Source organism: Struthio camelus, chromosome 30, assembly GCF_040807025.1.
Source record: "Struthio camelus isolate bStrCam1 chromosome 30, bStrCam1.hap1, whole genome shotgun sequence".
In the NCBI taxonomy this organism is placed as follows: Eukaryota; Metazoa; Chordata; class Aves; order Struthioniformes; family Struthionidae; genus Struthio; species Struthio camelus.
In genome coordinates this window covers 4,568,478-4,595,689 of record NC_090971.1, presented here as the reverse complement: position 1 = coordinate 4,595,689, position 27,212 = coordinate 4,568,478, and the positions used below count along the sequence as shown (strand labels likewise).

The 27,212-nt window shown below is 47.3% G+C and overlaps 1 protein-coding gene across 6 annotated transcripts in view; it reads right to left on the bottom strand.

Annotated features, from left to right (window-relative positions):
* The window catches only part of GATAD2B (GATA zinc finger domain containing 2B), a 50,478-nt gene extending 24,015 nt beyond the window's left edge, over positions 1-26,463 (bottom strand). Inside the window, exons 1-2 of one of the 6 annotated variants that reach the window (XM_068922034.1) lie at positions 26,393-26,463; positions 4,509-4,579 (exon numbers count right to left, since the gene is read on the bottom strand). Coding sequence is in view for 1 of the 6 variants with exons in the window: in XM_068922030.1 (XP_068778131.1) it covers positions 19,321-19,370 (50 nt within the window). In the remaining 5 variants the exon portion in view is untranslated. Of the gene's footprint in view, positions 1-4,508; positions 4,580-6,992; positions 7,012-15,579; positions 15,721-19,320; positions 19,462-26,392 lie in introns of those variants that run through there. The other 5 variants (XM_068922032.1, XM_068922031.1, XM_068922035.1 and 2 more) reach the window with 5 other exon arrangements.
* Positions 26,464-27,212: the final 749 nt, after the last annotated feature.

Below are 27,212 nucleotides of genomic sequence, written 5' to 3'. Positions count from 1 at the left end.
AAGAAAAGCTACGTGAAATGCAACATCTTCAGTTGGAGAGCATGCAAGACCAGATTGGCCACGTCTTTCCTCCTCCCCAGATGTTGGGAGGAAAAACTGCTCCAAAAGGTCTTTTTGCTCAGATTCCTAGAAGGCAAACTTGGAAAACAAGCAGCATAAAACTGCAATGGAAACATCCTCCGCTTTCTCTACCTACTGTCAGTAACTTCCTTATGTAAACAGCCAGCCACCTGAGGCACAGACGCTCTTCCCAAAGATGCTGGGACCCCACATCCTACACTTCAGCACAAACTAAATATTACTGCCACCCAATCTAATTTCAGGCCTCTTTCTCCGCTCTCTGCCATCATCTAGCACCAGCCAGTTTCCACAACCCTTCCTAGCTTATAAGCACAGGAGCCATCCTCTCTGCAGCCCCTGTCAGCTCGAGCCGCGGTTTCACTGGTTTTCAGCCTCTGCAGCTCGCCTTCATTCTGGTTCGCAGCGTCCCCGCAGGTGCGTCAGATACGAGGCAGAACATTGCCTTGTTCTGCGTGGCAGTTCAGTACAGAAATGCAACAGCAGCTAGAAGATTTATAGGTGAGGGGAGAAGCAGAAGGAGCCAAGCTAAGCACGTTTTGGCTAAAGTGCACACACAGCGAGTGGCCTAGTACGCAGAGACCCACCAACGAGCCCGCCTGTGCGGATGCGCAGGTCATTTAGCTCAAGTTCAGCACAGCCAGTGGCAAGGCAGTCATTAGTTTCAGCATCATGTGCTCTTCTATAGGTTCTTTTACCTTTAGGCAGTTTCACTTCTCTGGTGCTAGAAATACAGGTTTTCCATTCCCAGACAAACAAAACAGCAGCCCAATTTTCCATTTACATTTGATACAGCACCCACAATTGCACACACCATGCAAAAAAGAAAACCAAAAAACGTATTTTAAAAGCTGGAACAAGTGAGTTCAGCCAAAAAATGAACATTATACTGGAGAAGCTGGTATATCTAGGGACCAGTTATACACGATTCTTAACATGCAATCTGTACAGGGCTGTACAGACTAAGTATCATTCTGATATTTACTCAATGAAGATGACACCGAGCAACAGAAAGTTGGCAGTGACAGCAAGTTAGTTTCACCTTGAGCTTATTCAGTGAACCTGGAGCTCCAGGACAGGACAACCCAATCACATGTTCTTTTCAGGCGCCTTCATTTTGTTAACCCACGCTTTTGTTTTCCTCAAGTCCTACATGACCAATCACATCATCCACCCAATACTCAGACCCTCTAGAACTAATTGATGGGCTGTGATTAACAAGTTTACACATGAAGCTGAAGGAAAATCACAAAAATGCCTCTGCTTGACAGCCTGTGCCATCCTATCCACCTGACCAGCAGCGTCCAGAAAGAAAACTTTACAAAACAACACAACACATGATCAACCATCTCCTGCAGGAACAAGCACCCCCCGACCTCTCTAAGGGCAGAGGGAGGCTGCAGACCAGTGCTTGCAGGTGCAAGGAAAAAAAAAAAAGAGAGAGAAAAAAAAAAAAGAGAGAGACAGACAGAAATTCTCCAATTTATTTCTTCGAATACGAGCCAGACCAAGAGATGCAATCTACACCTCCCATTTCTCATCCAGAGTCCAAGAACTGGTAGAGAGAAGCTGAGGCCAAGGCCAGGACATCCAGAAGCTGCAGCATGAAGGCCAGTCACCTTCCACTGCAGGACTTCGAGCTCCCACGCCTGGACTTCTCACCCTCCTCCAGGCGCCCACCAGCCATGCAGGATCATCCCGTGAAGCATGCATCAGCCAAGACCGAGGCGTTGCTGCAGGCAGGATGCTCTGCTGCTCCATCCTTAAGCCGCGCAAAGCAATTTCCTCTTTTCCTCCTCTACTGACTCTACGCCATGAGGAATCTCAAAGCTGCCTCCTCCTCGAGCTTGCAAGAAGTTTTAGCCCTTGCTGACTACTCCAAAATACTTTTGGCAACATTACTTGTGCCTTCCTGTGAAGCTGTTTATACTGGCCACCATCACAGGCATCAGAGGTAAGACGGACTCTTCAACAGATGAAGCCTGACATTTTTTAAAGGAAAAAATTCCCTGGCCACGTGTTTCCAGCGACACAAGGTCTCCCCAGTCCCTCCCTCCCCCCCCCCCCAAATAACAAGCAGTTTCCACCTTTCTTAGTCATCTTTACTCAAGCAGCACAAGGAGTTACTATGAGCAGCGCTGTCACACAGACGTGGCTGCCAGCCCTCGAACAGCAGGGCTGCCTACCTGGGCTCCTGCCTCCGAGGCAGGGCACGCGAGCACCCGTGACGGAGAATAAGAGCACAAAACAGACGCTGGCCCTCGCGCCGCTTCGGGGGAAGCCACTGATCTTCCACAAAGGGAAGCACAAGGCCTCAGCAACAAGCCCCACGTCACCGGCTGGGCAGCACGTCCGAGGTACCCGCGCGCAGTGCAACGTGGACGGAGCCAAGGGTAACGCGCAGATCTCACATTTATTTTTGTTCTTGATCCTTCACCATTCAGGTAAGGAATCACCTTTATAAGCAGCAGCAGATGTACAGACAGGGTTAACGAGACAACTTCAGACAGTTGCATCAATGTGGAAGCCTGGCCCTGACAGCACCAAGCCAGATAAGTGGAGAAGACAGCACTGGCCCAGCTGACCCTTCCTGGAGGACCAAGCACCACTAGCGCATCTCGGCCCTCCCCTGGTTCAGGGCGCTCGCAATGCTCCACAGGGCACAGGCAAGAGAGTTAAAGCAAGCTGAACAGCTCAACTCTTGCAAAGAGGGTAAGACCAACAGCAAGGAAGTTGCTCTGGGTAGTTTAACTACGCAGATTACTTGTCCAGGAGGAATCCTGGGCTCTCAGTAACACCATGCTACCAACCCCCCTCTGCATTACAATGCAATGGTCAGACCCAGCAGACACCGAACATTTTGTGGGAGCGATGGGGTATGCCCACACGTTTATGCGTATGTATATATCCATATACATACAGGAGTGAAAACCCTCAAAGCAAGCAGGCCCTCTTGTTTGCTTAGGCCCTTATGTAAAAGGGAAAGAACGAACTGGTACCAAAAGAAACACGGTAGTACTCAAACGAGGGATAAGTTTGTACAGTCCTTTGAAAGTGTTATCTGAAAGCTCTGAGGGGGAAGTAGTGGTAAAGGACATCTGCCAATGCCATTAATAGAGAAGCGAGAACAGAACGTAGCTCTAGACAGGCCTCTGCAATAACTTCAGGAGACTGGAAGCATCCTAAACGCTTTGAGAAGGACTATTTTGTAAGAGATTCATTTCTACTCTTCCCAAGTGCAGCAAGCCTAAGTTCATCTACATGTAAAGACTACCACACCTTAGCGATGCCTCAGGAGAACAGAAGGCCACCTTTCCCCCCCTCCACCCCAGCCCGATACAGAAGAAAGCACAGAAACATACAGCAGCAGCATTTCCAAAACCGCAGGCGCTGCAGACTGAATGCCACTGCTGGGGAGGGCAGAGAATCCACTAGTTTTCAAACAGATGAGAACGGTTTTCGGTCACCATCTTCAACGAGAAGGACCCAATCCTCCAGGCACCGACACGCGCGTCCGGCAAATGAGACTGCAACGTCGAGTAAATCCGAGTATTTATACTCTTCCCTGCTCTCGAAGCAGGGCCTAAGCATGCAGCACGGGCAAGCCAGGGGAGTCGGAGCGAGACGCCCAGTAGCAAAGCAGTCTCCCTTCCACCGCTTGAAGAGCGCCAGACTCTCAGCCCAAATCAGCGTCTCTGCCTTGCTTCCAACATTAGCCTAGATTTCAGACTAGAGCATACAAAATTTTGCCCCAGTTCACCAACTGGAACTACACAGTCAAATGGATTAAACCCCACTGGGACCAGAGCCTGCAGAAGCAATGCATGTACACACACGCGCGCGCGCACACGCATACTCACATGGCCGATTAAATAAAACTCAAGGGAAAACAGACACTTCAAACACAAATCAGAAACATTTGGAGCTGCATTAGTTCAAAAAAGCAAACAAGTTGGATTACTAGAACAAGTACGTCTGTAACATACAGGGTTTGGGGGAAAAGAAGTAACCCACTCTGCTCACGTATAAAAGACTTAACACAGTGCTACAGCAGCAGCTTCGCTTGGCAACTTGTGTATTTGCACCAACATTCAACTCACAAAAAACTGCATCCCCACGTTACCCATAATATTTGCAGAGAAAGAAAACTTGAATTGTGCACCCAAGCCAGGTATAGGCTGGTGACAAGTGTTAAGTTTTCCAATTGCGCACAACTATCTGATTATAGAGCTATCAACCCAAAAAGGTCTGCCACCATCTTGGTAACGTGAAACAACAAGAATTGTGCCATATCGTTCTTAATATATTTAAAAATAGTATATAAATGGAATAAAAGCTGTTTAAATCTTCTATTAGATTTGGCCTATTCTGGTAAGCTTATGGAGCAGAAATCATATTTATACACAGTAACGAAACAAGGTCCAACTTACCTTAATATGCTCCACTCTTGCTGTTCAAAAGCCACTTTCGCACATCTGACTTCCAATATTCCAGTTGCACACTTAAAAACAGAACAAGCCCATATGTAAACTAAAGATTTCACACATTTTGGCTTCTCATTCTGAACCTGCTGGGGCAGCTAACCAGCGCCGTATGATGAAATCGTTTGTCTAGGGGCTCACGAGAGCCTGACATATGCGACGCTACAACGTCTTAACTTCCATCTAGGCTGAATACAAACCAACATCTATGTCGTAAAATGCATTTCAACACAGCACACACAAAATGGCTGGCTCCCAAGACGAGCATTTCCATACAATACTATAAAAAGGATAATAACCTAAAAAGGTAATTATGACTTAACGGCTAGGCAGTCTGAAGAGAGATCTGCAAGAACACTGATACCAACAAAAAAAAAATGCTATCAAATAAAAACGTGCTGCTCTTTGAATCCTGATGCTACAGATTGTAAGTTGTCAAGAAATACTACACTCGGTTTGTATTATTGTGTAAGCTGCAAAGAGAAATACTATGCTACAACTGCGTGGAGGAATTTTTTTTTGCAGGTAAGAAAGAAAATATGTAGGCCTATCACAAAGATTTTATCAACAACAGAACATGCATGAGTCTTTAAAGAAACACACAATCCTAAACAGATCCTTAACAAAGAGAAAATAACTGACAGATTCTTTAAAAATTCACCAAGCGCTACAGGAAAAAAAAAAAGAAAGAGTCATTCATAAATTGGGGGTTTAAGCAAGGTTTTCACACTACTATTTAGATGCACAAGAGTCAAAAATAAGACAAAGAAAATATTTTAGAAGACAAACCGTAAGGCTAGTTTTCAACAGAGTCAGGGAGCTGTCTCTAGATTGCAGCAGACCATAAATTCTTAGAGTCATTTCAGCGCAAACTCGTTAAACAGTTCCGCTGTTTTCCCTCACTAGCCAGTTCTTCAGATCTGAATGATCAGAGCAAACCTAAGTACTCGCATAAAGACAACAGTAATGTTACGACACTTCTATTCATTAACGTGCACGCTTAATTCTCATTTCTCCCACAAATTCGAGCTCCGAGAGGTACAACACATCTAGAAAGCAAATAAAAATGAATGGACAGAATCACCGTGGTCAGTGAGATAATATTACAACTTCTAAATCAACCCGGTCTCGCGGAGCAAAATGCCCATAACTGCAGTGGTGTGTAGGAATTGCACGGCAGTTAACAGCTAATGAAACACAACACCAGCCCCAGCAGAACGAACCCAAATCTGCCCCGTCCGGACGCCTGGAAGCGCAGAACATTCTCTAATTTTGCTGCCATGTGTTGACTCTTGTACAGTACGAACCTAACTGTGTGGAGCAGATGGTATGCAAAAAAAGTACTTCTTTTCCAACCACCGACAACCATCAAGGAAAAGGAGAGAGAGCAAATGATAATATTTACGCTCTTATCTGCCATTCCTACGTTCTCATTTTTAGCAAGGCTGATTTATTAGCGAGAGGTCCAAAGCCTCAGGTGCTCACGGCTGCTGTATCCAGCCCGGCATCCCTTACGCGTTGCCCCTCCAGGACACGAGCGGATTTTGGCAGATGGGGGAAAAAAAAAAAAAAGAAAAAGCTGCTTTTTGTCCCTCACCCCCAAGGGGAAAAAAATAAATATATATATATCCCTCCTGCTTCACGAGGAATTTGGCTGCAATGGCACGTTTTGGGGAAAGCCAGCCCTGCGAGCTCGGAAACGCCTCCCCACCCTCGACGAAACCGGTCAGCGAAAAATAAAGTGGGGCAAAAAAAAAAAAAAAGGGGGGGGGGGAGCGTTCGCCTTAATACTCCTCCACCTCTACTCCCCATCCGTCAGCCTGAGCAAGCAGGGATGACGCAGGCTCCCTTATATAATAGCCCGTGATTTCCTCGACTGCAGGCCTTCCCTTTGTGCGCTGTGTACACTGCACACGCACACGCAGCTCCCGCCTGGCGCCGGGCCAGCGCTCGCCGTCAGCTGGCTGCCTCCATTCACAGAGAGGGGCTGGAGCTGACATGAAACGGGGGGGGGGGGGGGGGGGGGGAGAGGGGGGGGTGAGTTATTACATCAAACCATCAGCACTACAGACAAAAGAATTTTTTTTTTTAATACCCGAAATAAGCCTTCCCGTGCAGCTTTAGCCCGGGGAGGGTCACATCCAGTCACTGCACGCGAATGCCGATGCTGGGAACGGGGAGCCTGAGCCGAGGTGGGAGTTTTTGCAGGGTAGGGGAAGGGGGGGAACCGTTCCAGCAGCAAATATAAGCAACAGTGCTAGTTTTCTCCTTAAAATATTCTGTAAAGGCATTACATTTAGCTTCCAAACTCATGTTTTAAAAAAAAAAAAGAGAGAGAGAGAGAGAGAGAGAGAAAGCAGATCTGATAATCCATAAAGAGCCTTTTGTCTGTTTAAAAAAAAAAAAAAAGAGGACAGTCTAAAGAATACTTACAGGTACAATATTCCTGCTGCCTCCTCTAGTTGTCAAGAAAATTAGAGACAGAGAGAAAAGAAGGGGGGAAAGAGAGAAGAGTGAGCCGGAGGGAGGAGGGAGGGAGGGAGGGCGAGCGCCAGAGCGCTTTTTTTACGAGGAGCCCTCTCGGCAGAGCATGGGCGGCCCCGCGTGCCATCCCCCTCCAGGGACCTGCAGAAACCCTGTCTCAAAACGGGCACTTCCCTGCCAATCATGCGCTGTACTGTTATATTAAACAAAAGAAAAGGGGGATGCTTACTTTTACCCATGATGCCTAGCGGGGGCAGGGGAAAAGAGAGAGGAGGAAAAAAAAAAAAGAGAGAGAGAGAGAGAAAAAAAAAAACCAGTTGCAGCCGGTTTGTAACCTCAGGACATGGAATTATCTCTTAATTTTTTTTTAAGTCGTTTGTGGTATAAAAGTCAGTTAGCTGCCGCCCCCTCCCCCACCGCGCCAGCAGCTCCTGGCACCTTGCCAAACTTTGTCTTCATTCATGAGAGCTCTTTTCCTCTAATGTTATTTTAACTGTTTAGTGCCCAAAACAGTTTTAAAAAAAGAGAGAGAGAGAGATGCCATCAACATGGCTTTGCCGAGATGCCTGCCCCGGAGCGGAGCCCGCAGCCCTGGCGGCGGGCGCCTCCTCGGCGCCCTCGGACACCCAGCCCGCGGCCGGGGGCGGCCCGCTTTGCAAAACCATCCCATGGTGGAAGGCGTCACACCGTTTTCTCCGCTGCCCGCCAGCGGCCAGGCGTTTCCCGGCGAGCCCCGGGCGGCGGGGCTCCCAACGAAGGACGCGGGGCTCCGCGCCGCCGCCGCCGCCCCCGAGCCGGCCTCACCTCGCCCAGGAGCTGGGCCGCCGACTATCGCTCCATCCTTGAGGCGTCTCCCAAACGCCGGTCTCCAGGCGGCGGGATCACACCTACTCGGTCAGGTAGCAGCAGCGCTCCCCGGGGAGCCGCACGGGCAGCGCGCGGTGCTGCTGGAGGAGCTGGACCGCGGAGAAGTGGCGCCTCTTTCCCCTTCTCAGCGCCCAGGCACGCGGCCTCCCTTCTCCCAGTGCCCACGCACATCGGCGGAGCTCACAAACCTCTGTCGAGCCAGGACAGCCCAAGCCACGCAACCACGGTCCAAGAGTGAACTAGCAGCACGCACAAACACATCCCCACTTCTCGGAGAAGGGCATCTCCCAACACCAGAAAAACAAACCCCGCGTAGCCTGGAGCCTAATCTTCCCAAACCCCACGAGTCCACTCTCCGACTACACTATCCTGAGCCACCAGGTTTCAGACGTCCAGATGGTTTCAAATATCCCAGCTGCGGGTTTGGATTTGATTTCCCTTCTTATCCAGAAATAAATGATCCAGCCTCCTCCTGGTCAGATCTGCACTCCTCTCTCTCATCAGAGGTCCCCCACACCAAGCCTCGAGGCCCGACACCTCCCAGGCTAGGGCTCCAAGGCCTTTGAAGGCTTCAGCTCTGAGGTCTCACCGTTTTGCTGCTGTGTCCTACCACCAACCCTCCCCCCCCCACCCCTCCCACAGCTAGAACATCAGTTTTGGCCAGCCGGCAGCTGTCGCCCGCTTGTTCAAGTTGCTGTACAGGACCTCGGACACCCGATTCCCCCTCTTTTCACTACATCAGTTGCTTTCAAGCACACAGCCATGACATTCTTGCCTGCTAGTCTCATCTTTCCCAAAGAGCATCTAGATCCAAGCTTTTCATCTCCCTCTGGGCATTCTCTTACTCAGACTAACGCATACATGGAGGTACAAAAGGCGGTACCTGCAGAGTCTGGAGCATCACCCAGGGTATCTAGTGATGCCCACATCGTCATACCTCAAAGGAAACACATACAGGTACCACTCAACCCAGTCATTTTACCTGCGATTGGACTCCTACAGAGAAAGCAGGTTTAATGAAGCCTCAAGCTGAAGTATTACACGTGCATAAAACTAAGTTTCAAAGAAGATAGATTCCTGTAGCTCCTCGTACTGCGGCACACCTACACAACGCTTTGTATAGGGCTAAAGAAAAGCAGGATCCCTATTTCAAAGAAAACGATGCTCTGAATTCTATGGGTGGAAGCAAACGACTAAAGATGAAATGCAAGAAAGGAAGTGAACGGAACCGAAGGCCACGCAGAGAAGGAGTCAGACATGATTTCATAGAGAGCGACCGGATACGTGAGGTTGGCGAGAGGTAACTTCATGATCAAGAAGCAATGTAAAATCTGTGGGCATCTGAGGAACCTCATGACCAGGAGAGCTTACTCAGCGGTGTTAAAAAAAAAAAAAAAAAAAAAAAAAAAAAGCCTGCAAGATTCCCAAGAACTGTAAGCCAACTTCTTCCAGCCACCGAACACCCATGAACCCTGCTCTTACTGAGATAGTTTCAGTATATAAAGTGGATAAAATCCTACAACTATTTGCTACAAAAAGTAGCAAGGTAGCAAAAGAATATTTGGCCACCATGAGGCAACACAGTGCGAACTGCAGTAGACTTGTTCTCAGCAGCTGTTCCCAGGAAACATCTGCTGGGAGCTTCAGCCTATCAAAAACCACTGTCCTAAAGTTGGATGCAAATTCAGCAACATTAAGTAATTAAGAGGATATTAGTTTATACTGCATTTGCAACAGGTCTTCATCACTTTCATGATAAATACTGTGCCGGCACTTTCAGGCTAACATCTACCAACAGAGGTTAAATACACTCCTGACTTCTCAATCCATGTCACTCTCCCAAAAAAGAGCAAGTCATCAACTCCTTTGGCGTAAAGGACAGTGGCACTGGGGCACATTTACTTTCAGACACTGGTACCCAGCTGCTACTGATATCAAAACACACATGGTCCGCACACCCAGCAGTAGAATGAGATTCATTGTATTTCATGCTTTAGCTACTCTGACTTATAATACACAAACCCAGTAGATTATTTTTACCCTCTTTCGTTGCTGAATTGCATTTCCAAAGCAGTGTCCAAATAAATCAATCCTCAGCACTAAACAGAACACAGAACTGTTCAAGTAAGCCACTTTAAGGTCAGCAAGGCAGGAGGTGAGAAGAGAAGAAAAACCATGAAGCCCTCAATCCCGTTTCTCAGCCTATCCATTCATACCAGCAACAGTTGCTCACACTTCAGCTCATGTGCCTTCAATGCAGAATCCTGCAGAGATAGGCTTCTAATCAATTTTCAAGGAAAATTGGAAATTTATACGAAAGAGACTTGCTCCAATTTTCACTGAGCAGCTCAAAGAACAGGAGTCTACGTGTCCCATATTATGTATGGTTTACTTTAAATGCTACCAAAAAAAAAAAAAAAAAACAACAGGGGAAAAATTGCTGCTCAAATGCAAGTCTTTTTGCATCCACCTATAGCAAATCCATCCTTTTGCTACAGTAAGGAAAGTCTTCTGTATAGCTTTAATAATAGCTATCTCCATTTCATTCTCAGCCTCACACACAAAACTGAGCTATGACTAGCAGTAACCAAAACCTGTTTATAATCGTTTCTAATAAAAGATTTTGACCATTATGCTTTATAGATCTGTGCAACTGTACTGCACTTGCCTGATCTAGCCTAGAACTGAAGTAAGGTAGTCAAGTAGTGAGCATGATCTTGACAAGTTTGAAGTCTCATTAAAGGATTAACGTGTATTTTAAGTTTCCAGCATACCAAGCAGTTCCTCAGAAAGCAACAAGGACAGAGACAGGTCACATCTGTCTTGGCCCAACTTTGTTGGCTAAGCCACAAACAACTTTTCATAATCAACTTACAAAGCAAATCAGAAGTGATGTGAATATCAAATTCTGGGTTTTTTTAAGCCTACAACAGAAATAAATACAATATTGCCCATGCCGTTGCAAGTCGGAAGGCAGAGGGTGAATGAGAAAGAACCTGCTGCGAAAGCGCCGCAGAGCCGGGCTGCGCTGCTGACGCTCACCACGCACAAACCTGTGCTCTCACACTTCCAGCAGGCGTTAGCAATAGGTGAAAAGCAGGTTTGGAACAGATTTTTAAAATGCACTTATTGTTTTCATAATATGTTTTCCATATATTTTATCATTTATTCTTAAAGTTCCTATTCAGAGACCTAAGGCTCACCAGCCTCCCCACGCTGTAACCTTTACTGAAACGGACTTGTCCAAAATCCACTCCAATAATGAGCATGCTCAAGTATTTTCCAAAGCCGATGAACCAACAGATTACTTCAAAACCTAGCACAAAGTTTTGTTTGCAAAACACAAAATAGGAATCCAGTGTGTCAACAGCTTGGATGGAAATTGTTTGTGTTAACATACAGCTGAAATACCTTGTGAAATGGGACATTCCGTTTTTGGTAGCAAATTACAAGATTGTGATAATTAAAGGTTAACAAGAGCGCTACAGTAAATTTGGAGAGACTCCCTGAATGTAATTTAGTATTAGTACTATATTTCATGTATTTGCGGAGCAAGCGTAAGTGACCAACTTACAAATTACATCTTTTTTGAGATAACACACACAGGTTTCACTGGTTTTACATGCTGAAAGCATTATCAAATCATCTTCTAAAAATAAACCTATTACACAGTGCATAAATAACCATGTAATCTATAATACCCAGTAACTATCATATATTTAGTCAACCTATGGGCTGCAGAGAATCTGGTAATTAAACCAGAGTTTCAACGCCACTGTAAGCAATGGTACTATCCGAGTTTGCCTTATTAGATAAAATGGAACAATTTAGTTTACAAAGGGAGAAATAACTAATTAGGCTGTAATTACATGGTAGTTACCATAGATTTATAAGCTAATGAGGTGGTCATTTGGGTCCCAATAAGATTTATTCTCAGGCTATGTGTCCACTGAAAACGCTGAACAGCAGAGCAAGTGCCAAGTCATTGAAGAAAGACTGAATCCCAGAATAAGAAATCAGCCCTTCAAAAGACAGTTCAAATATGTCATTTAGAACAGTTCAGAATCCTTCAGAAACCTTAACTGAGATTTGTTGTTCTGCTTGAAGAAACTACATGTTTTGGGGGTCGGGGGTTGTGCCCCTCCAAGAATATATTGCACTAGGAAGCCTCTCTCCTGCACAGAGCGAAGACTCCTGGAAGAACCCCTCTCTCTCCGACAGGTGCCAGGGTTCACAGCATCACCGGTCCATGCACCTTCCCGGAGATGGGCTCCTTAGAGCCCGTTAGGTGACTTCTCCCCCAGAGCTCTCACTCACCTTTCACTCGCTTCCTATCTTACAGCGTCTGCTTGGACACGAGAAACACAGGAGCCATCCAGCTAGCGAAAGAGCAAAGAGTGCTTCCTTCCAGTCTCCTCCCAACTATAAGCCCTTATCAGAAGGATGACCTTCTCCTTCCAAAGCATGCTGCAGCCACACCATGGCCGTTCCTAGGCCAGGCCCTGAAAAAAACTGCATGGCAGTACCCAGAAAACGCTTCTGGAGTTCAGCCGGCACTGGAAGCTGCTAGCCGTTTCACTGCCACTGCTTCTCTCGTACATCACCGCACATCACTGCCCCGACATTTCATTTCCCTCCACAGACCGTCTTCATCTGCAACAGAGCACGGCTTGGGTCTGATATAGAAAAAGTTGACCCTCTCCTCAGTTTAAACTCTGAATTGAGATGCTTTTGCTGACCATCTCTAAACACTCGTACCTAAGCAACGTATTCTCAGCTGAGAGCCTTCATATCTGAAATTTATTTCCCCAAAACTGAGTCCGTATTTGATGCTTGCTGAACAAGTTATTTTTCTATCTCACCCCCAGCCAAGGCTTTCAAAGCTGGGTGCTTCAAGCTGGAAGGCCAAGTAAAAGCAGCTTGATTTTTAGCTATAATGAACATATACAAATCCTATACCATGTATTTCTGGAAGCTACTGCAATAGAGGTGGTTAAGAGAGATTTATGTCAAGGATAAACACCTTCAAGTTAAAAAAAAACTGACCTATCTTCTGATGATTTGAAGAACTAGCATTGCGTCAATTTACATGCAAGACTGTTTTCATACACTGAATATCTTAGGTTCAAGTTTGCATCAGGCACATTGTAGAAACTGAAATAATGCTCAAGTTTAATATGGCCAGATGATCAATGCACCAGTGTCCCATCTTCTGAAGGCTTGTTCTCATTCAGGTCTGCAACACTATACCGGTATTTACTGTGTGCTGCAGGGAGAACCTCTGCCCCTTCTTGCACGTGCAGCTCTTCATTTCTTCATCATGTCATGGAGAAAAGGGAGCTGGTGTCAAGAAAGGGATTACACTACCTTAAACAGTTGCCCCTAGGGAAAGTCTCCACCCTACACTTCAGCCTTCTTTATCTCACCTCTTCATCTACATCAACCCACCAAAGCAAAAAGTTTCTTCAGCAGTTTTCCCAGTCCTCAGTCATTTCCATTCTCTGATTTTAAAGACTGTTTCACACTTTTCCATACTCCTCACCTTCCTCCAGACTTTTGATCATTGTTTTAAGGCTTGCAGAGATTCAGCAAAGACTACAACTATTTTCCACAAATTGGGGTTGGCTGAGATGCTTCACATCTCTCTTACTGCCCCCTCCTTTGTCTTGCCCTTCCAAGGTTTCTGAAAAGATCTTTACGGCCAGGAGGGGAAAGGTAGTGGTAAAACATCACTGGACTATTCACGTAATTGAATTTTGGGGTCCTTTATGAAAGGACCCATCCTCTGGGTGCTTCTATTTCCACTATGAAAAGGCCTTTGACTAAGTCTGCAAAAGTGCTAACAATAGCTGCTTTTATGCAGCTCTGTTTCCCGAACCCAATTCATTATCTGCAGGTGATCCATAGCTGAGAAATCTCTCCTGATTCCTGCCTGCTCTGCTGGGTGATTAGCCCAGAAGCCCCTGTGTTCTCTTCATTTACGCTTTTACAGTGATTCTTATATATAATGCACAAAGGACAGGAGGCAAGGGTCTCTGGCGTGACAAACCTTCAAGTTTTCCCAGGTAACTAATCAGAAAGGTAAGAAAGAGGTGGCTGACCAGAAGCATGTGATCACTTAGAGTTAATTTATTGGGACTAAATACTTGGAAAGTTTAATTTATACAGTCACTCTTCAAAGGACTAACGTCTCATTGCCGGTAAGTAACGTCAGGGCAAGAATTAGCTCAATCCGGACACTGCACACCAGCCCAGAAAACAACGATGATACCACAACCCCAAAATAAGCAACAAAGGTGGCTAACGTTCCTATCACCGGGACAAGGGCCAGAGGAGTCTCCTGCATTTAGACACACAGGAGAGGGTTTAAGAAGCAAAAAACAGCTAGGTTTGAAGGCATGCATTCATAACGAGATTTAGCCCAGAAGACTTAAAAGCACCTGGTGTGAAGGCAGCACAAGGACTACCTTCATATACAAACATATGAAATTACAACAGGAGGAGAGCCCACAACCCAAAGAGCAGTAAATGTCATGATAGTTTTCAGGAGGATGAAAAAGAGTTAATTATTGCAATTCTATTAAATTTTTAATTCAACCAGAACAAAACATCCAGCAACAGACAGCTGAAAAAAGCACGCTGGTGTTGTAAACGTAAGACTAGTAATAGAGACAGCAATTCAAAACAATAATATCCCTGTATCACTGAAGGATCAGGACACAGCAACCTCATTTGTTAGTACTGCCTAAATCTTAGGCCAAATCTTGAGGGCAGATTCCACAGAAGAACCGAAGTAATAAAATGCAGGTCAGGAGAGAGTGCTGTAGTGTTGTTGCTTGTATTTAAACTCAACACATCTAAAAAACTATAAATCCCTCCTTTTTCTGAAAAAAATCCGGTACAGTGGAATGTTATCCAAATGCTGATCTTCGCTATGGCTAGCAATACGGAAAACTCAAATATGACAGGCCCCAAACAGGAAGATTTTCGGTAGTAAAGCAATCAGCCAGAATAGGGTGCATTGCACGAGGACTCTTCTGTTCCCTTGCTGCTTATTCCCCACCCAAGGTATCCCTAGGTTAGAAATCTGACATTTGAGCTTTCTCTTCCAAAAGAGAGGGATCTTGAACCCCACTCCCTTCCCTCCTCTTCATGGTTTTTGCACGTTTTCCCTTCCTTGTCATTAACTAATAACAAGCAGATGATCGTCATCATAACAACACAGCTTCCGATTAACACTAAGTAATTTGAAAAATGTTTTGGTAAAATTGGAACACAACTTCAAAGCCTGACAATCCCAAAGCAAAGGAGTTGGTTACGTGAAAGCAAGGTTTCACCAGCAAACTTACATGAGGCAGAACAACGTTCAGCAGGAACAGATAGCAAGGACTGCCTCAGCATAATTCAAAGTTATTTCATTCTGTATGGGCTAGTCATAACGGACATAACCCTATTATTTAAATTCAGTTCAGGTCCAGGGTTAACCCCTCTGAAATTATAAATATTCTCTAGAATACAACACAGATAAGGCTTAAATATGTCCTTTGACGTGCTTATCGCAGAAATTTTCAGCGTAATGCTAAGGTTAGTTCCCCTCACACTCTTGGTTTTAATATCCGTGGCAATTCTCACAGACTGGTAACAGTCCACGACAACAAGAACTACTCACAATGTAATATTTTCATAGCAGTGTTATCCCACAGGAAAATGAATGGACAGCAGTCCTATTTCTATCCTCACCACAGCGCGTGGGAAGCTGACAATGTCCAGTAGCTGCCGACTTCTGTGTCCAGTTGTTTTCAGTAAGGGTCAGTGCTGAAACATAAAACTAGTCACTGGTGTACAGAGCAACATTTTGGGTCCGCAAACTTTGGAGGAGCAGACTAAACGAGAGTAAAAAACCAAGCATCATTAGCATCAAAATATAAATGTGAGAGTAACAACAACAACAAGATAAAATAGAAAAACCAACAACAAAAACACGCACAGGAAAGAGAAAGCATGACAACTGACAGCTGCTGGTGCTCCAAATGAACCCTGTTCGCAAGCCATCAGCACTCCAGCACACCAAGGAAAGCATCAGAAACTGCCCTGTGGTGCCCAGCAGTTTTTATTAAGACATCCCTGGTGACTTACAACAAGCTTCCTAACCTGTCATTGCTTCAATCCATCCAATTCTCACTGAAACACGCTGACTAAATACAACTGAACCCAGAAGATGAGTAGTTTAAAACTGTATTGCCAAGCAGCAGAATTTGAGGATCCGACCTTCTGTTAAAGACATTCTTTTGAAAGTGTATCAGCATCTTTCCCCTACTTCAGTATGAAGGTATATTGTAATGGATACACATCCTCTCATGCCTCTGCTGCACGCGTTGTTACAGGGCTACTAAATATACAGCGTTACATTAAACCAGGAGGAATTCTAGAAATGATGCCTCTGAATTCACAGCAGAGATACTCCAGTGACTGTATTTGTGCATATTTAAGTATGGCTTTCTTCCATACGGCTGCTAGTTTGTTGAAATTGTTGCAAAGCCTGAAACAATAAGCTATTGAAATGCCAATTCAGAATCACACTGCACTAGTAGGTATTTAAAATTGTCAAGTCTCCAAGATTAAATTAGAATCAGGGACTTTAATAACAAGCAAGTTAAGGAATGATTCATAGAAGGGGAAAACACATTAGATTTGGACTTATTCAACAACAAGGGACTATTACTAAGCAACCATTTTGAAACTCTCCGAAAGTCTGCATCTGTCTGATCAATTTCCTTTCACTCAAAATTTCCTTTTAAAAACAAAAAGGTGAAGATCATCCTCTCCTGGTGGGCTACAAAGGTGGGCAAGTTCGCTCTCCCGTGGGCGGCATCAAGACGTCTGTTAGACGAGGCGACAGCGCTGCTCCCGACGCAGGAGCAGCATCCCCACCTGCGCCCAGCACGCACGCCGCAGACCAGCACCAGCCACCACTGCAAGGGAACTTCAAACTGGGAGCCCCTCAGCCCATCGACAAGCGTATTTTGAGACCAAAGGGCCCCACTCCCCAGCCTCAAAGCCTCGAGAGGGACCTTCCTTGGGCTACGCAACTAAGACAAAGGGAAAACGGTCCAAGCTTAACACATACATCACAGCATTTTTCTAAAAATTCCCTGCGATTAAACAGCAAGTTACTGCAGCATAAAGGAAAAGTAACTTTGTCACCAAGTATTTTAGTCCATTACTAAAAACGCTTGATAGCCAGGGTATAAAATGGAAAGCCTACAATTGTGGATATTTGTAAATATGCAATAGACAGTTTCACTAACTTTATCCAGCTTGTTTCTGGATATCTGCATATAGCTCTCATTGCCTGGGAAAGCAAAAAAATACCTTATATATGAGTATATAAAAATCATTTTAAAATGGCAAAGGGTTTAAATTTAAAAACCTAGATTACAAAAAAAATTCAAAACATTATGATTGGTGGAGCATATGGGGCCTTCGAGATAACGTCCTGTCCCTTCCCTCCCTCAACTCCTCTCAGCAGCGAGGAGTTTCAGTTCTTTTGTCTTTTCAGAGACTAAGTTAATTTTATTCTACTCAAACAGTGACTCCGCTGCAGACAAAAGGAAAAATGAAGACCCACTGCAGTGAAACAAGTTTTATAATTCATTAAAGTGAATTATCTTTCTTCTCATACAAACTGTGTTAGGCAGTCAGGAAAAGAAAAAAAGACAAGCAAACTGTTAAACCAAGAACTTGTCAGCAATAAAAATCTTGTCTCCAGGAGAATTTCAGGTTATCCATCTCACTTAATGTCTCCCGTACTCCTTGACTGTAGGATTCAATACCAAAGTAGTGCAGAGCACCACACACAGCCAGGGTTCGTGCAGGGATGCTAATGAGAAAGTTTCGCACATACACTGCAGAGCAGAGAACCAACTCAACCTCTAAAGCACTTGACCAGGTTGAACAGCCGAGGGAAAAAGGAGAGTCAACTTCAGCCTCAGACAAGAGGCATTTTAAGCACTGCAAGGACACATCCTCTTTCCTCAGAGCAGAGCTAAGAAGCTGAAGAGAACCCGATTCCCTCCGTTCCCTTGCTGGAAAAGGCACAACAGAAAGGTATTCGGACACGTGAGGGGAAGAGGGATAAAGAGCAGCCCAACCCCAATATGTTAGCTTGACATGACAGAAGAGAGAGTTCAGGCCTCCTTCCTCCGGGATACTACTTCCGTAGTTTGCTTCTCGGGACGTCTCCACATTGGGAAGAGGAGAGAGGCACCCATCTGCTCCCTAGAAGACAGACTACAGGGACTTGTGTGGCTTGAAGGCTAGCACGTCCATCCAAGACCAAAACGTAAGGCTCAAACAGTTGGACAGAGAAAGGCAATATTTCCAGATACCCTATAGAGAAGGGTGTCTTGCTCCTTTTCAGTTACCAGTCTGAAAACATTCATCTTTACGCAGGTTTGGTAATAAAGATAATGTTTCTAAGGCCATGAAGCTGGACTAGCACATTAACTGAATGAAATGTAGGATTTTAATGTTTTATCTTCACATAAGCTAGGTGCTCTACTCTGATATTTAATGTAAGGCATAACCAAAAGTTGTAGTATGAGAGATGGAAAACAAGCAATAAACATTGGTTTTCTTTTTTCCAAGATAACAGGTTTTGGTCAAGGACCATTTTCAAAGAAACAGGACTCTTGCATTTATTTTCTAAGATTTCTGAGAAAATGAGGCCTAAACCCAGGATCCTATGGAAAAATACACTTACTAGCTTCAGGTGCTTTGGGCTTATGACCATTTTACAATGCGCCCCAGAACACCTCGAACTGTGATGGCGTCAGGAGAAGCAGCACTACTAATGACTTCACAGGGCATCAACTTCAGGCGGATTTAAAAAAAAAAAAGTCTACAGTTTAAGGCATTTTAACTCTTCAGTTAAACTGAACAGGACATGACCACAAATTGCTGTATTATCATCACTACCTCCTTCCCCCCATCCAGAAGAACAAGCCACGGCTGCACAGAGCTGCTATTTTGCCACCAGTGCCAAAAGCCATGGATGCACAGCTCACGCAGCAAGCATGCTCAGAGAGAGCATGCACCAGTCACTCCACCTACGGTACAATACATTTGCATATTCAACAGCAGCAATGTTTGCCTTTAAAGAAAAGGCATGAAAAATTTACACAGGAAAAGAACTGCTAGGAGAATGCCAACTGCTGTGATGAAAACCAATAAAAGCAAGGAAGTGTGCAGTTAAGGGCAAATTCTACCACAACTCCTCCAATACCTCTGCGCACAACAGGACACCTTTCCTCCTTCCTCCCCGCTCCCTGTTGTGCTGAGGTACTGGAGGAGACACAGTTCATTGCAGCCTTAACTGAGAACTCCTCCAGCTTCCATTTTCTGTCCCAACCTTACTGTTCTTTCAATGCCTTTCTCCCCTCTCGTGACTCTTTCGATCATCCGGCAGGGTGCTCCGACCTCGAGGAACTAGACAGGCCTCATGAGCGCTGCTGCGGGGTTGTAAGCGAGGACTGTCTCTAATCCAGCGTTGGGACTCTGAAATTGGACAATTTCAGGTTCACCCCAAGAAGCGACGTGCTCGTATCCGGACGGTAACACCCTACGTCCAATGAAGTACTATTAAGCCATTTATGCACTTAAAAGCTTGCCTTAGAAGACATCATCTAGCTGGAAATACCTGCTACCACTGTAGAGCTGAAAGACTTCAATTAAAAATAAAACAAAATGGATGCGGCTCTGCAGAACTTCCAGACTAAGCCGCGGGACCAATACGAAACGGTCATATTGACTCCCACTTTGCTAAGGCTGTGTGGAAAAAAAGCCCCTGAGGTTCTTTATAGATTCCTCTGCACTTCAGCACAGTTCTTCAGTCTAATTTTAGACAGAAGGCTTGGAAGCTGCTCTTCTAACACCCTCACATTTATATGGCACTTGAATTCCAAATACTGATGCTAGTCTTCAGAAGGATTTCAGACATGTTCTGGATACCATTATCACAAATAACCAGATAATATTCCATGTTCAATGGACAGAGTTACAAAACTAACTGCAATCTGAAGTTTACCATTATCCCTCTTTCCTCAATACACTGTCTTAAATAAACCCTTTTTTTCCCAAGGGCTTAGAGCGAGCAGTTATAAACAATAGGCCGTGTTTGTAAGAAAATCAAGGAGAATAAAAAAGAACAAGTCCTAACACCATAGGCTCTTCTGTTACTGTAGTAACATTCCTTACGCGTTCATTTCCCATGGATGGGGACAAGCTTTCTGAGGACCCTGCCTCTAATGAAGCCCTTGACAAAGCTAAAACATTAAAAAAAAACTACCTGGGATAACCACTGCCTCTTTGTTGTTGTGCTGACCAGACTGAGACGAAAGGAGGGAACGCATTAGTCACAATAAGGAAGCCCCTCTATCTGAGAACAGTATTATCAGCATATAGGGCAGAGCTCTACTTGAAAACATGACTTTGTTTTGTTACAAGTAGAACCGAGAGTTGTTAAAACAAGTAGGGGGAGAAGCTTAATCTGCTTGCTATGGGCATTTGCATAGAGCTCCTTTCTCCATTTATATGGATCACACGGAAAGGGATGGTGGTGGTGGCAGGGAAATCAATAAAAAGAATACAACCCGAAACTACTTCAGCGTTGCTTGAGTCCAATGAATAAGATTTTAATGGCATTCTTCAAGATTTTCAGTATCTGATTAGGAGATGGCAGAGGGAAAGGAACCCCTCCAAGGAAATACTTAAGAGATGAAAGGGCAGACCAGCTCAACTACGGTACCACTGCTCTCGCCGAGCTTTCCATCAGGCCCAGCGGCTCCCCCTTCCCTTCCGCCCCCTCAGAGGTATCCCTCTCCCCACAAGGATCCAGCTGTACACGCTTGCCTCCTTTACTCCCCGGATGGTACTCATTTGTCTGTATAGCCCGCTGAACTAAGCCACATCCAGAACTGGGCCTAAACAACATTATTACAGTGGGGTAATTTCTACTCTGTGTCTAATTAACCAGGGAAATTGTTCTGCTCCAAATCAGGTCTGATATGTTTTGAATACAGCAATATTTGAAGTTTAGTTTTCAATTTAGCTTGAGGTCCAGAGAAGAGCATAAAAACATGCTTTTCAGCCCATGCATCCAACACGCAAGTGACACCTTCCAGGTATGTTCTACTCGGTTAGGAATGCTGGGGGAAGGGGCAGAGTCACTATTAGCCTCAGCTACGTTATAAATAGCCAGAGCACACCAGAACAATCACCAGGTACGTAATTTCGGTTTAGGTTATCTAAACATTATGTTCATTACTTTCAACTATAAAAAAAAAAAAAAAACCAAAAAGTTATTCCATATCCCTGAAGCTTTCTCACCTTCTGTGCCTGGGACAGAGCGGTGGCTGGAAGATCTGCTGTCTCAGGGGGCCACCAGCATCCCTCCGGAAATGAAACCTTGTTGCTCCTGGCCCAGACTCACTGACAAACTTGAAATCTTACTCTCCTGCTTCCACTGTGTCAAAAGCAAGAAGGTGGAGCAGGAGATCGATTACAGCAGTCACTTAAGGAGAGCAAGGAGGGAGAAGCCTGAGCCAGCAGCAGTAAAAACAGCTTTCCTGGAGAGACACCACAGCTCCGGAAATGGTGTTGTCACAGTAAAAATATGGTAGTCCACCCAAATTGCACTGGAGTGCACTGTGAGTTTTAGGCACACGGAGAACACGGGTAACCTGGGATGTCTGATTCCACTCCACCACCTTGGCCAGCTTCAAAAACACAACTCCGATTAAACCTGTGCAGTGTGACAAGTACTCTGAAACGCATCAGAATCTGTCACTACACGTGCACTTTAAAGTCCCAATTTCAAAGTAATGATGTTCTTCAATAAAAAAAAGTCTGTGTTTTTTCCAAATGACCCAGATAAGTTTCAACTGCACTTCTTATTCTAAGAACGTGCCATGGTAAAGTAAGCCTTTTCCCACCCAGATGCATCAGCTACCCTGCTGTTCTAGAAGCTGACAGGCACGTTCTCTTAATGACTCATTCACGTTTGCTAAGGAAGGGTCCAGTGCACCCCGACAATGAGAACATGATTTTTTTTTTAATAGCCAAGTTACCTGAATTACTATACTGCCACTTAAAAAAAAAAAAAACCAACGATCAGAGAAACAACTTCAAGTTTAGTAATAGTAAAGGAAAGAAACATGGAATCGTTGCAACATCCTATTGCCCAGGCCCTACTGTTTCGTTTATTGCACCAAGATTATGTAAACTAAGTTATGGAATAGCAACATAACATCCCAGGCGTTAAAAACAACCCAACAACCCATAGCAATCGTAAAACAGAAATCACTGCAAACAAAACCCCAGCGATCTCTAAGGGGGCTTCTCCGAACTGTCTTGAGATTAAGGAGCAGAAATACGTGAGTTTGGCTATCGTCTCTCAATACTTTTGGAGCTACCAAAAAAACACTGCTTGCTGTGAAGGGATTGCTAGCGGCATTTAAGAGTTGCAGAATTAGAAGAAGCAAATGGATCCTCAAACCGCGTTCACACTTTAACTGCGCACACAGAAGTGCCAGCGAGGTTTCAGCACAAGAGAACGCACTACAGCTATGTGCAAAAGTAAGTTTCTTATGCATCTTTCAGTGGTTTATCCAATGCTATAAAACGGCAACAGCATGTGGCATTGTCTGATAGGTTGAATTTCTATGAGCAAGAGGTGGGTAGCTTTACACTGGGATTAGATTTATAGCTTTTTTTTTTTTTTTTTTTTTTTTTTACTACAACAGAAACATTTTGCTGTTGTGCCTCAATACAAACATTATGTGGAGCTGCGGGTTCAATACTTATACATGAGCAGCTTCAAATGGCACCTGGCAACTCTCAGAGTAGCACAGTACTTTCTGAACCAAATGCCCCTTTAAAAATAAAAGTCATCCTCCATAGGGTAATAGATCGGGCTGTAAAAAAAAAAAATCTTTCTTTCTTTCTTTTTTTTTTTCCCCCATATCCCTAGCTCTTTTTATTGCCAAAATGTTTTTTAAAAAATTCAATAGCAGCAATTCTTACAAGTTAACATTGCTCAGGATGCTATGCAACAGGACTCTTTCCAACCTGGGACCAGTGGGACTGCTTGCCAGACAAAGGCTCACATTCCTTATAAACTGGCTGCAAAAAAAGGAGCAAGTTACAAGGTATGCAAGGACCTCAGTATAACAGTTCGCTTTAAACATTCCCCTCCCTGTAAAGATCAGCGCATCAGTGAGCAGTTCATCGGTTTGGGGGGGGGGGGGGACAAAGCACAAAGAGCAGAAACTAAAAAGGAATTACACAAAAAAGCCTCAGATGGTTGTTTTTTTCTGAAATGCTGAAGGGACTAGTGAGTGATGAAAGAAACTAAGTGAATGAATCCAGGAAACACACCTCTAATTTTAAACCCTGTGCATATTCTAAGTGGCTTATCATAAGCCCTGTGTCTCTTCCCCAGAAGAAAACATTGGCAGAAAAGACACTTTCAAGAGCATCTTAAGTTTAATTAACTCTGCTGAGTAGATATTTCTGCTCTCCCCCTCCCAGATGTGTTTGAAAGAAGACAGCAGTCGCGCCTTTGTGCGAGCAGTCGAGAGCCTAGCGAGAACCCGGCCGTTCCAAGCCAATTGTCAGAATTCACAGAAACCATTTAGACATCTAAACAGGAAGCCAGGCCATACTAGGTAAAGGCAAACCACAGCCCTGCAAAGATGGATGCTCCCTGTCAGCTGCGTGTCACACTCAGTTTCATACAGCCTCGTGATCAGGAAAAGCACTGAAGCTAAGGTTGCACCTAGTGCTGAAGACCTTAACTACTCAGAAAGCAGGTCACCCGACCAGAGAGAGGCTTTTTAAGCTCCTAAAGCTTCCATTTTCCATCAGCAGATGACTAGTAACTCTTCTGTGACCAAGAGAACAAGGAATGCAACAAATTCCAAGCATGCTCCTAAATCAAAGCTAGACACACGGATTCCTACAGACATCTGTCCAAGAGGATATGAACTCTGCTATGTACAGTGTGCTGCAACCGTGTTTAGACATGCTGAAGATGCAGCTTTAACCCGAGGGCAGACAGGGCCCAAACTGAACCCAGTGTGCGCACTGCTCCAGTGGCGCAAACAGCACCCTTGGCCAGGCAGCACACGAGGGGCTCAAAGACACAAGACGCCCACGCGCAGATGCTTAAGCTGAAGTAGTATTTGCCACCGACGACAGGAGCGGCGCGTGGGCCATTTAAACATTCAGTTACGTGAGCAACCAGGGAGCAGCACGCGCGGACTACCAGGATTTCAAGGGAAGGGGAGCACTCCCAGCACACCTAGACAGACAAAATACTACAGTCAGCCCTTCCCTCCCTGCGCAGCCACAAGGAGGAACACGCTCTTTCGCCTTTAAGTCAACCATGCACAATCCTTTAAAACCGCTGTCCTCTCGAACCGCTTGTTGTTGCAATCCTAACCCTCCCCCCACCAAGGAACACTGAGAAACAAGAGTCAAAACCTCCCACACCTTCTTCCACAAGGACGCAGTTCCCCACACAGACTCATCCCCCTCCCCTTCCTCCTCCAGGTTGTCAGTAGTCAAGACAAGCTCAAAAAACTCCCTTTGGGGGGGGGGGTGATTTAAGCAAACAGAAGGCGAGGAAGGCAAGTCAGTTAAAGCAAATCAATAAGATCGCATCCATATGCTGTCGCTCTTCCTCCCTGCTTTCAGCTACCCTCTGCTTGCCCAAACCACCATCACCTCCTCCTTCTCTTCCTGTCAAAGTCCCCCCTCCCCCCATCAAAGAGACCCTTATTTCTAACCAGGAATACAGAAGAAGGGAGAGCAATTTTAAACTGCTCAAACACCCTTATTTTGGGAAGCCGAGGAAAGGGGAAAGAAACTGTGCCACCCAGATTTCCAGATGCCTAGGAAGGGCCTATGCCCAGATCTCCTGAGAAGCAGCTTTTTTAGCACTGATACCATCCTCTTAGGCTCCGCTCCTGAAACGAACCCAGCGCATCATCCCCACCACTCAGCTGCCCCCCTGCTCCACACCAAAACGGGAAGGGGTGCAGGCACGGCTCCTTTCGCTGCCCACATGGAAGGGGGCAGTGCACAGCCAGAGGAAGAGAACTAGGCAGTTACTAGACTCTCTTGCTTCGTGTTAAAGCAGGGATGTGAAAGTTTTCTTGGCTGTCCCTCTCCTGTTTTTAATGTGGGGAAGCAGTATCTGGGGGGGGGGGGGGGAAGAAAGAAGGCAGAATCCCTCAGGACAGAAAACCCAGATTTCCCCAATGAGAGCAGACTGAAGCAGGGAAAGACAATCACCCATTCCCATCACCAGCATAGCAAGGGATCAGGGAAATGGCAAAACAGTAACGCAGAAGCAAATAAGATTTGTTCCTGAAACCCAACAAAAGGGGAGGGAACCAAGGGGAATGAGGTGCCCCCTGGACGAGGGAGGGGAGCGGTCTGCCCCATGGCCCTCCACCAGAAAGGTCAAAGATCCCCGGCTCTCCTGGCAGGCCTGGACTAACAGCTCCCACAAACACTCCCCACCAGAGCAGGCTCCATAGCAGCACTGAAGTGACTGCATCCAGCCCCAAATCCGCAGCAAAAGGGGGGAACCCGCACCCCTGTGGCCCCCACCACGTGTAGGGGGCGATGTGGCTGGGGGAGACCACGGCTCCCATCCCATCCCGCCGCTCCCTATTACTAGGGGCCACCCGCCCCCCTGTACCTTCTCCCCCGGGGACCCCACACACGAACACACAACGGGAACCAGACGGAGCACGTCCCCCCCCCCCCATCGCTTCCCCCAGCCCAGCGAGACCCCAGCAGGGCAGGGACCTGCCCCCCAGGCCGGGGCAAACAGCCAACATCCCACCCTACCGCGATCCCTGCTCATCCGCTCCTAAGGGCTCAGCCGTCCCCTCCAAGCCGCTGTGCTCCGCTGCCCCCCAAAACCGCCGTGCCCTACCGGCGCAGCTCGCCCAAACCCCTGAGCTCTGCCCCCCAAGCCCCCCGGGGGGGGGTGGTAATCTGTATCGCCCTCAGCACAGCCCCCACCCCAGCCCAGCCCCACACGCTCTGACCACCCGACCCCCCCTCCCGGGCTCCGCACCGCGCTGGCACAAACCCCAGAGCCCTCGGGGCGCCCCCGCCCGCCGCTGCCCGCGCTCCGGCCCCCCAAACCCCTCCGCGCCGGGCCCTGCTAGCACGGCCTTCCCGAAACGCCGGGCTCTGCCCCCAAAAAACCCTTGGGCTCGCCCCCCCACGAGAGCAGCCCCCTCCCAAACCCCGGGGATCTGGCCCCCCCCCCAACGCAGAGGGCCCCGGGCCCGGCCCAGCCCCGACACCCCCAGGCCGGGCCGCCCCCGGGCCCGCCCCCCCCCTCAGGGCCCGGCCCCCCCCGGCGCTGCCCCCCCCCGCCGCCGCCGCCGCCGCCGCCTCACCTCGCGCGGGGGCGCCGCCGGCCGCCCGGGGGGGCCGCTCGCTGCCCTGAGGCCGGGGCCGGGGCCGGGCCAGGCCGGGGCCGGGCCAGGCCGGGCCGGGCGGGCGGAGCAGACGCGGCGCCGCAGCCACCAGCAGCGGCAGGAGCAGCAGCCGGCACCACCACAAACAATGCCGCTGATTGGGCAGCGGCCCCGCCGCGCAAGCCCCGCCTCCCGACCCGAGCAACGACGCCCATTGGCGCCGCGCGCCGACGGACGCGCCTTCCCGCCAACCGACCCCGGCAGTCGCCCCGGCGAGCCCGCCTCCCGCCTCTGACTGGCGGGAGGCCGCGTCGATTGGCGCGCGGCTCGCCCAATCCATAGCCGAGGAGCTTCCCCGCGGGGCGCCTTTAATGGGTCCCCGAGCCTGGACATCCGGGAACCCGCTTGGCCTCGTTATGTGTCGGCGGGCAAAAAGCAACCCCCCCCCATCCGTTTCCCCCCCCCGCCCCGTCCGCGCTGCACTCGCGGGAGTTTAGGCCCAAAGCGGCCGCCGTAGCCGCCCTGCCCGCGCGGGCCCACGTGGCGGCCCGGCCCCGGTGCACGTGGCCCGGTGCGACGCCGCTGGGGGGGGGGGAAGCGGGGGGGCAGCGGCCGGGTCCGGGGCTGGGCAGCGCCGTGCCCCCGCCCCCCGGCCGCGGCTGGGCAGCACGGTGCCCGCCCCCCCCCGCCCCCCCGCCGGGGCTGGGCAGGGCTCCGGCCGCGCCAGCCCTCAGGCCTCCCCCCCACTACCCAGCACCCAAGATGGCCGCCGGGGCCATGGCCAACACTCTGGCAGGTC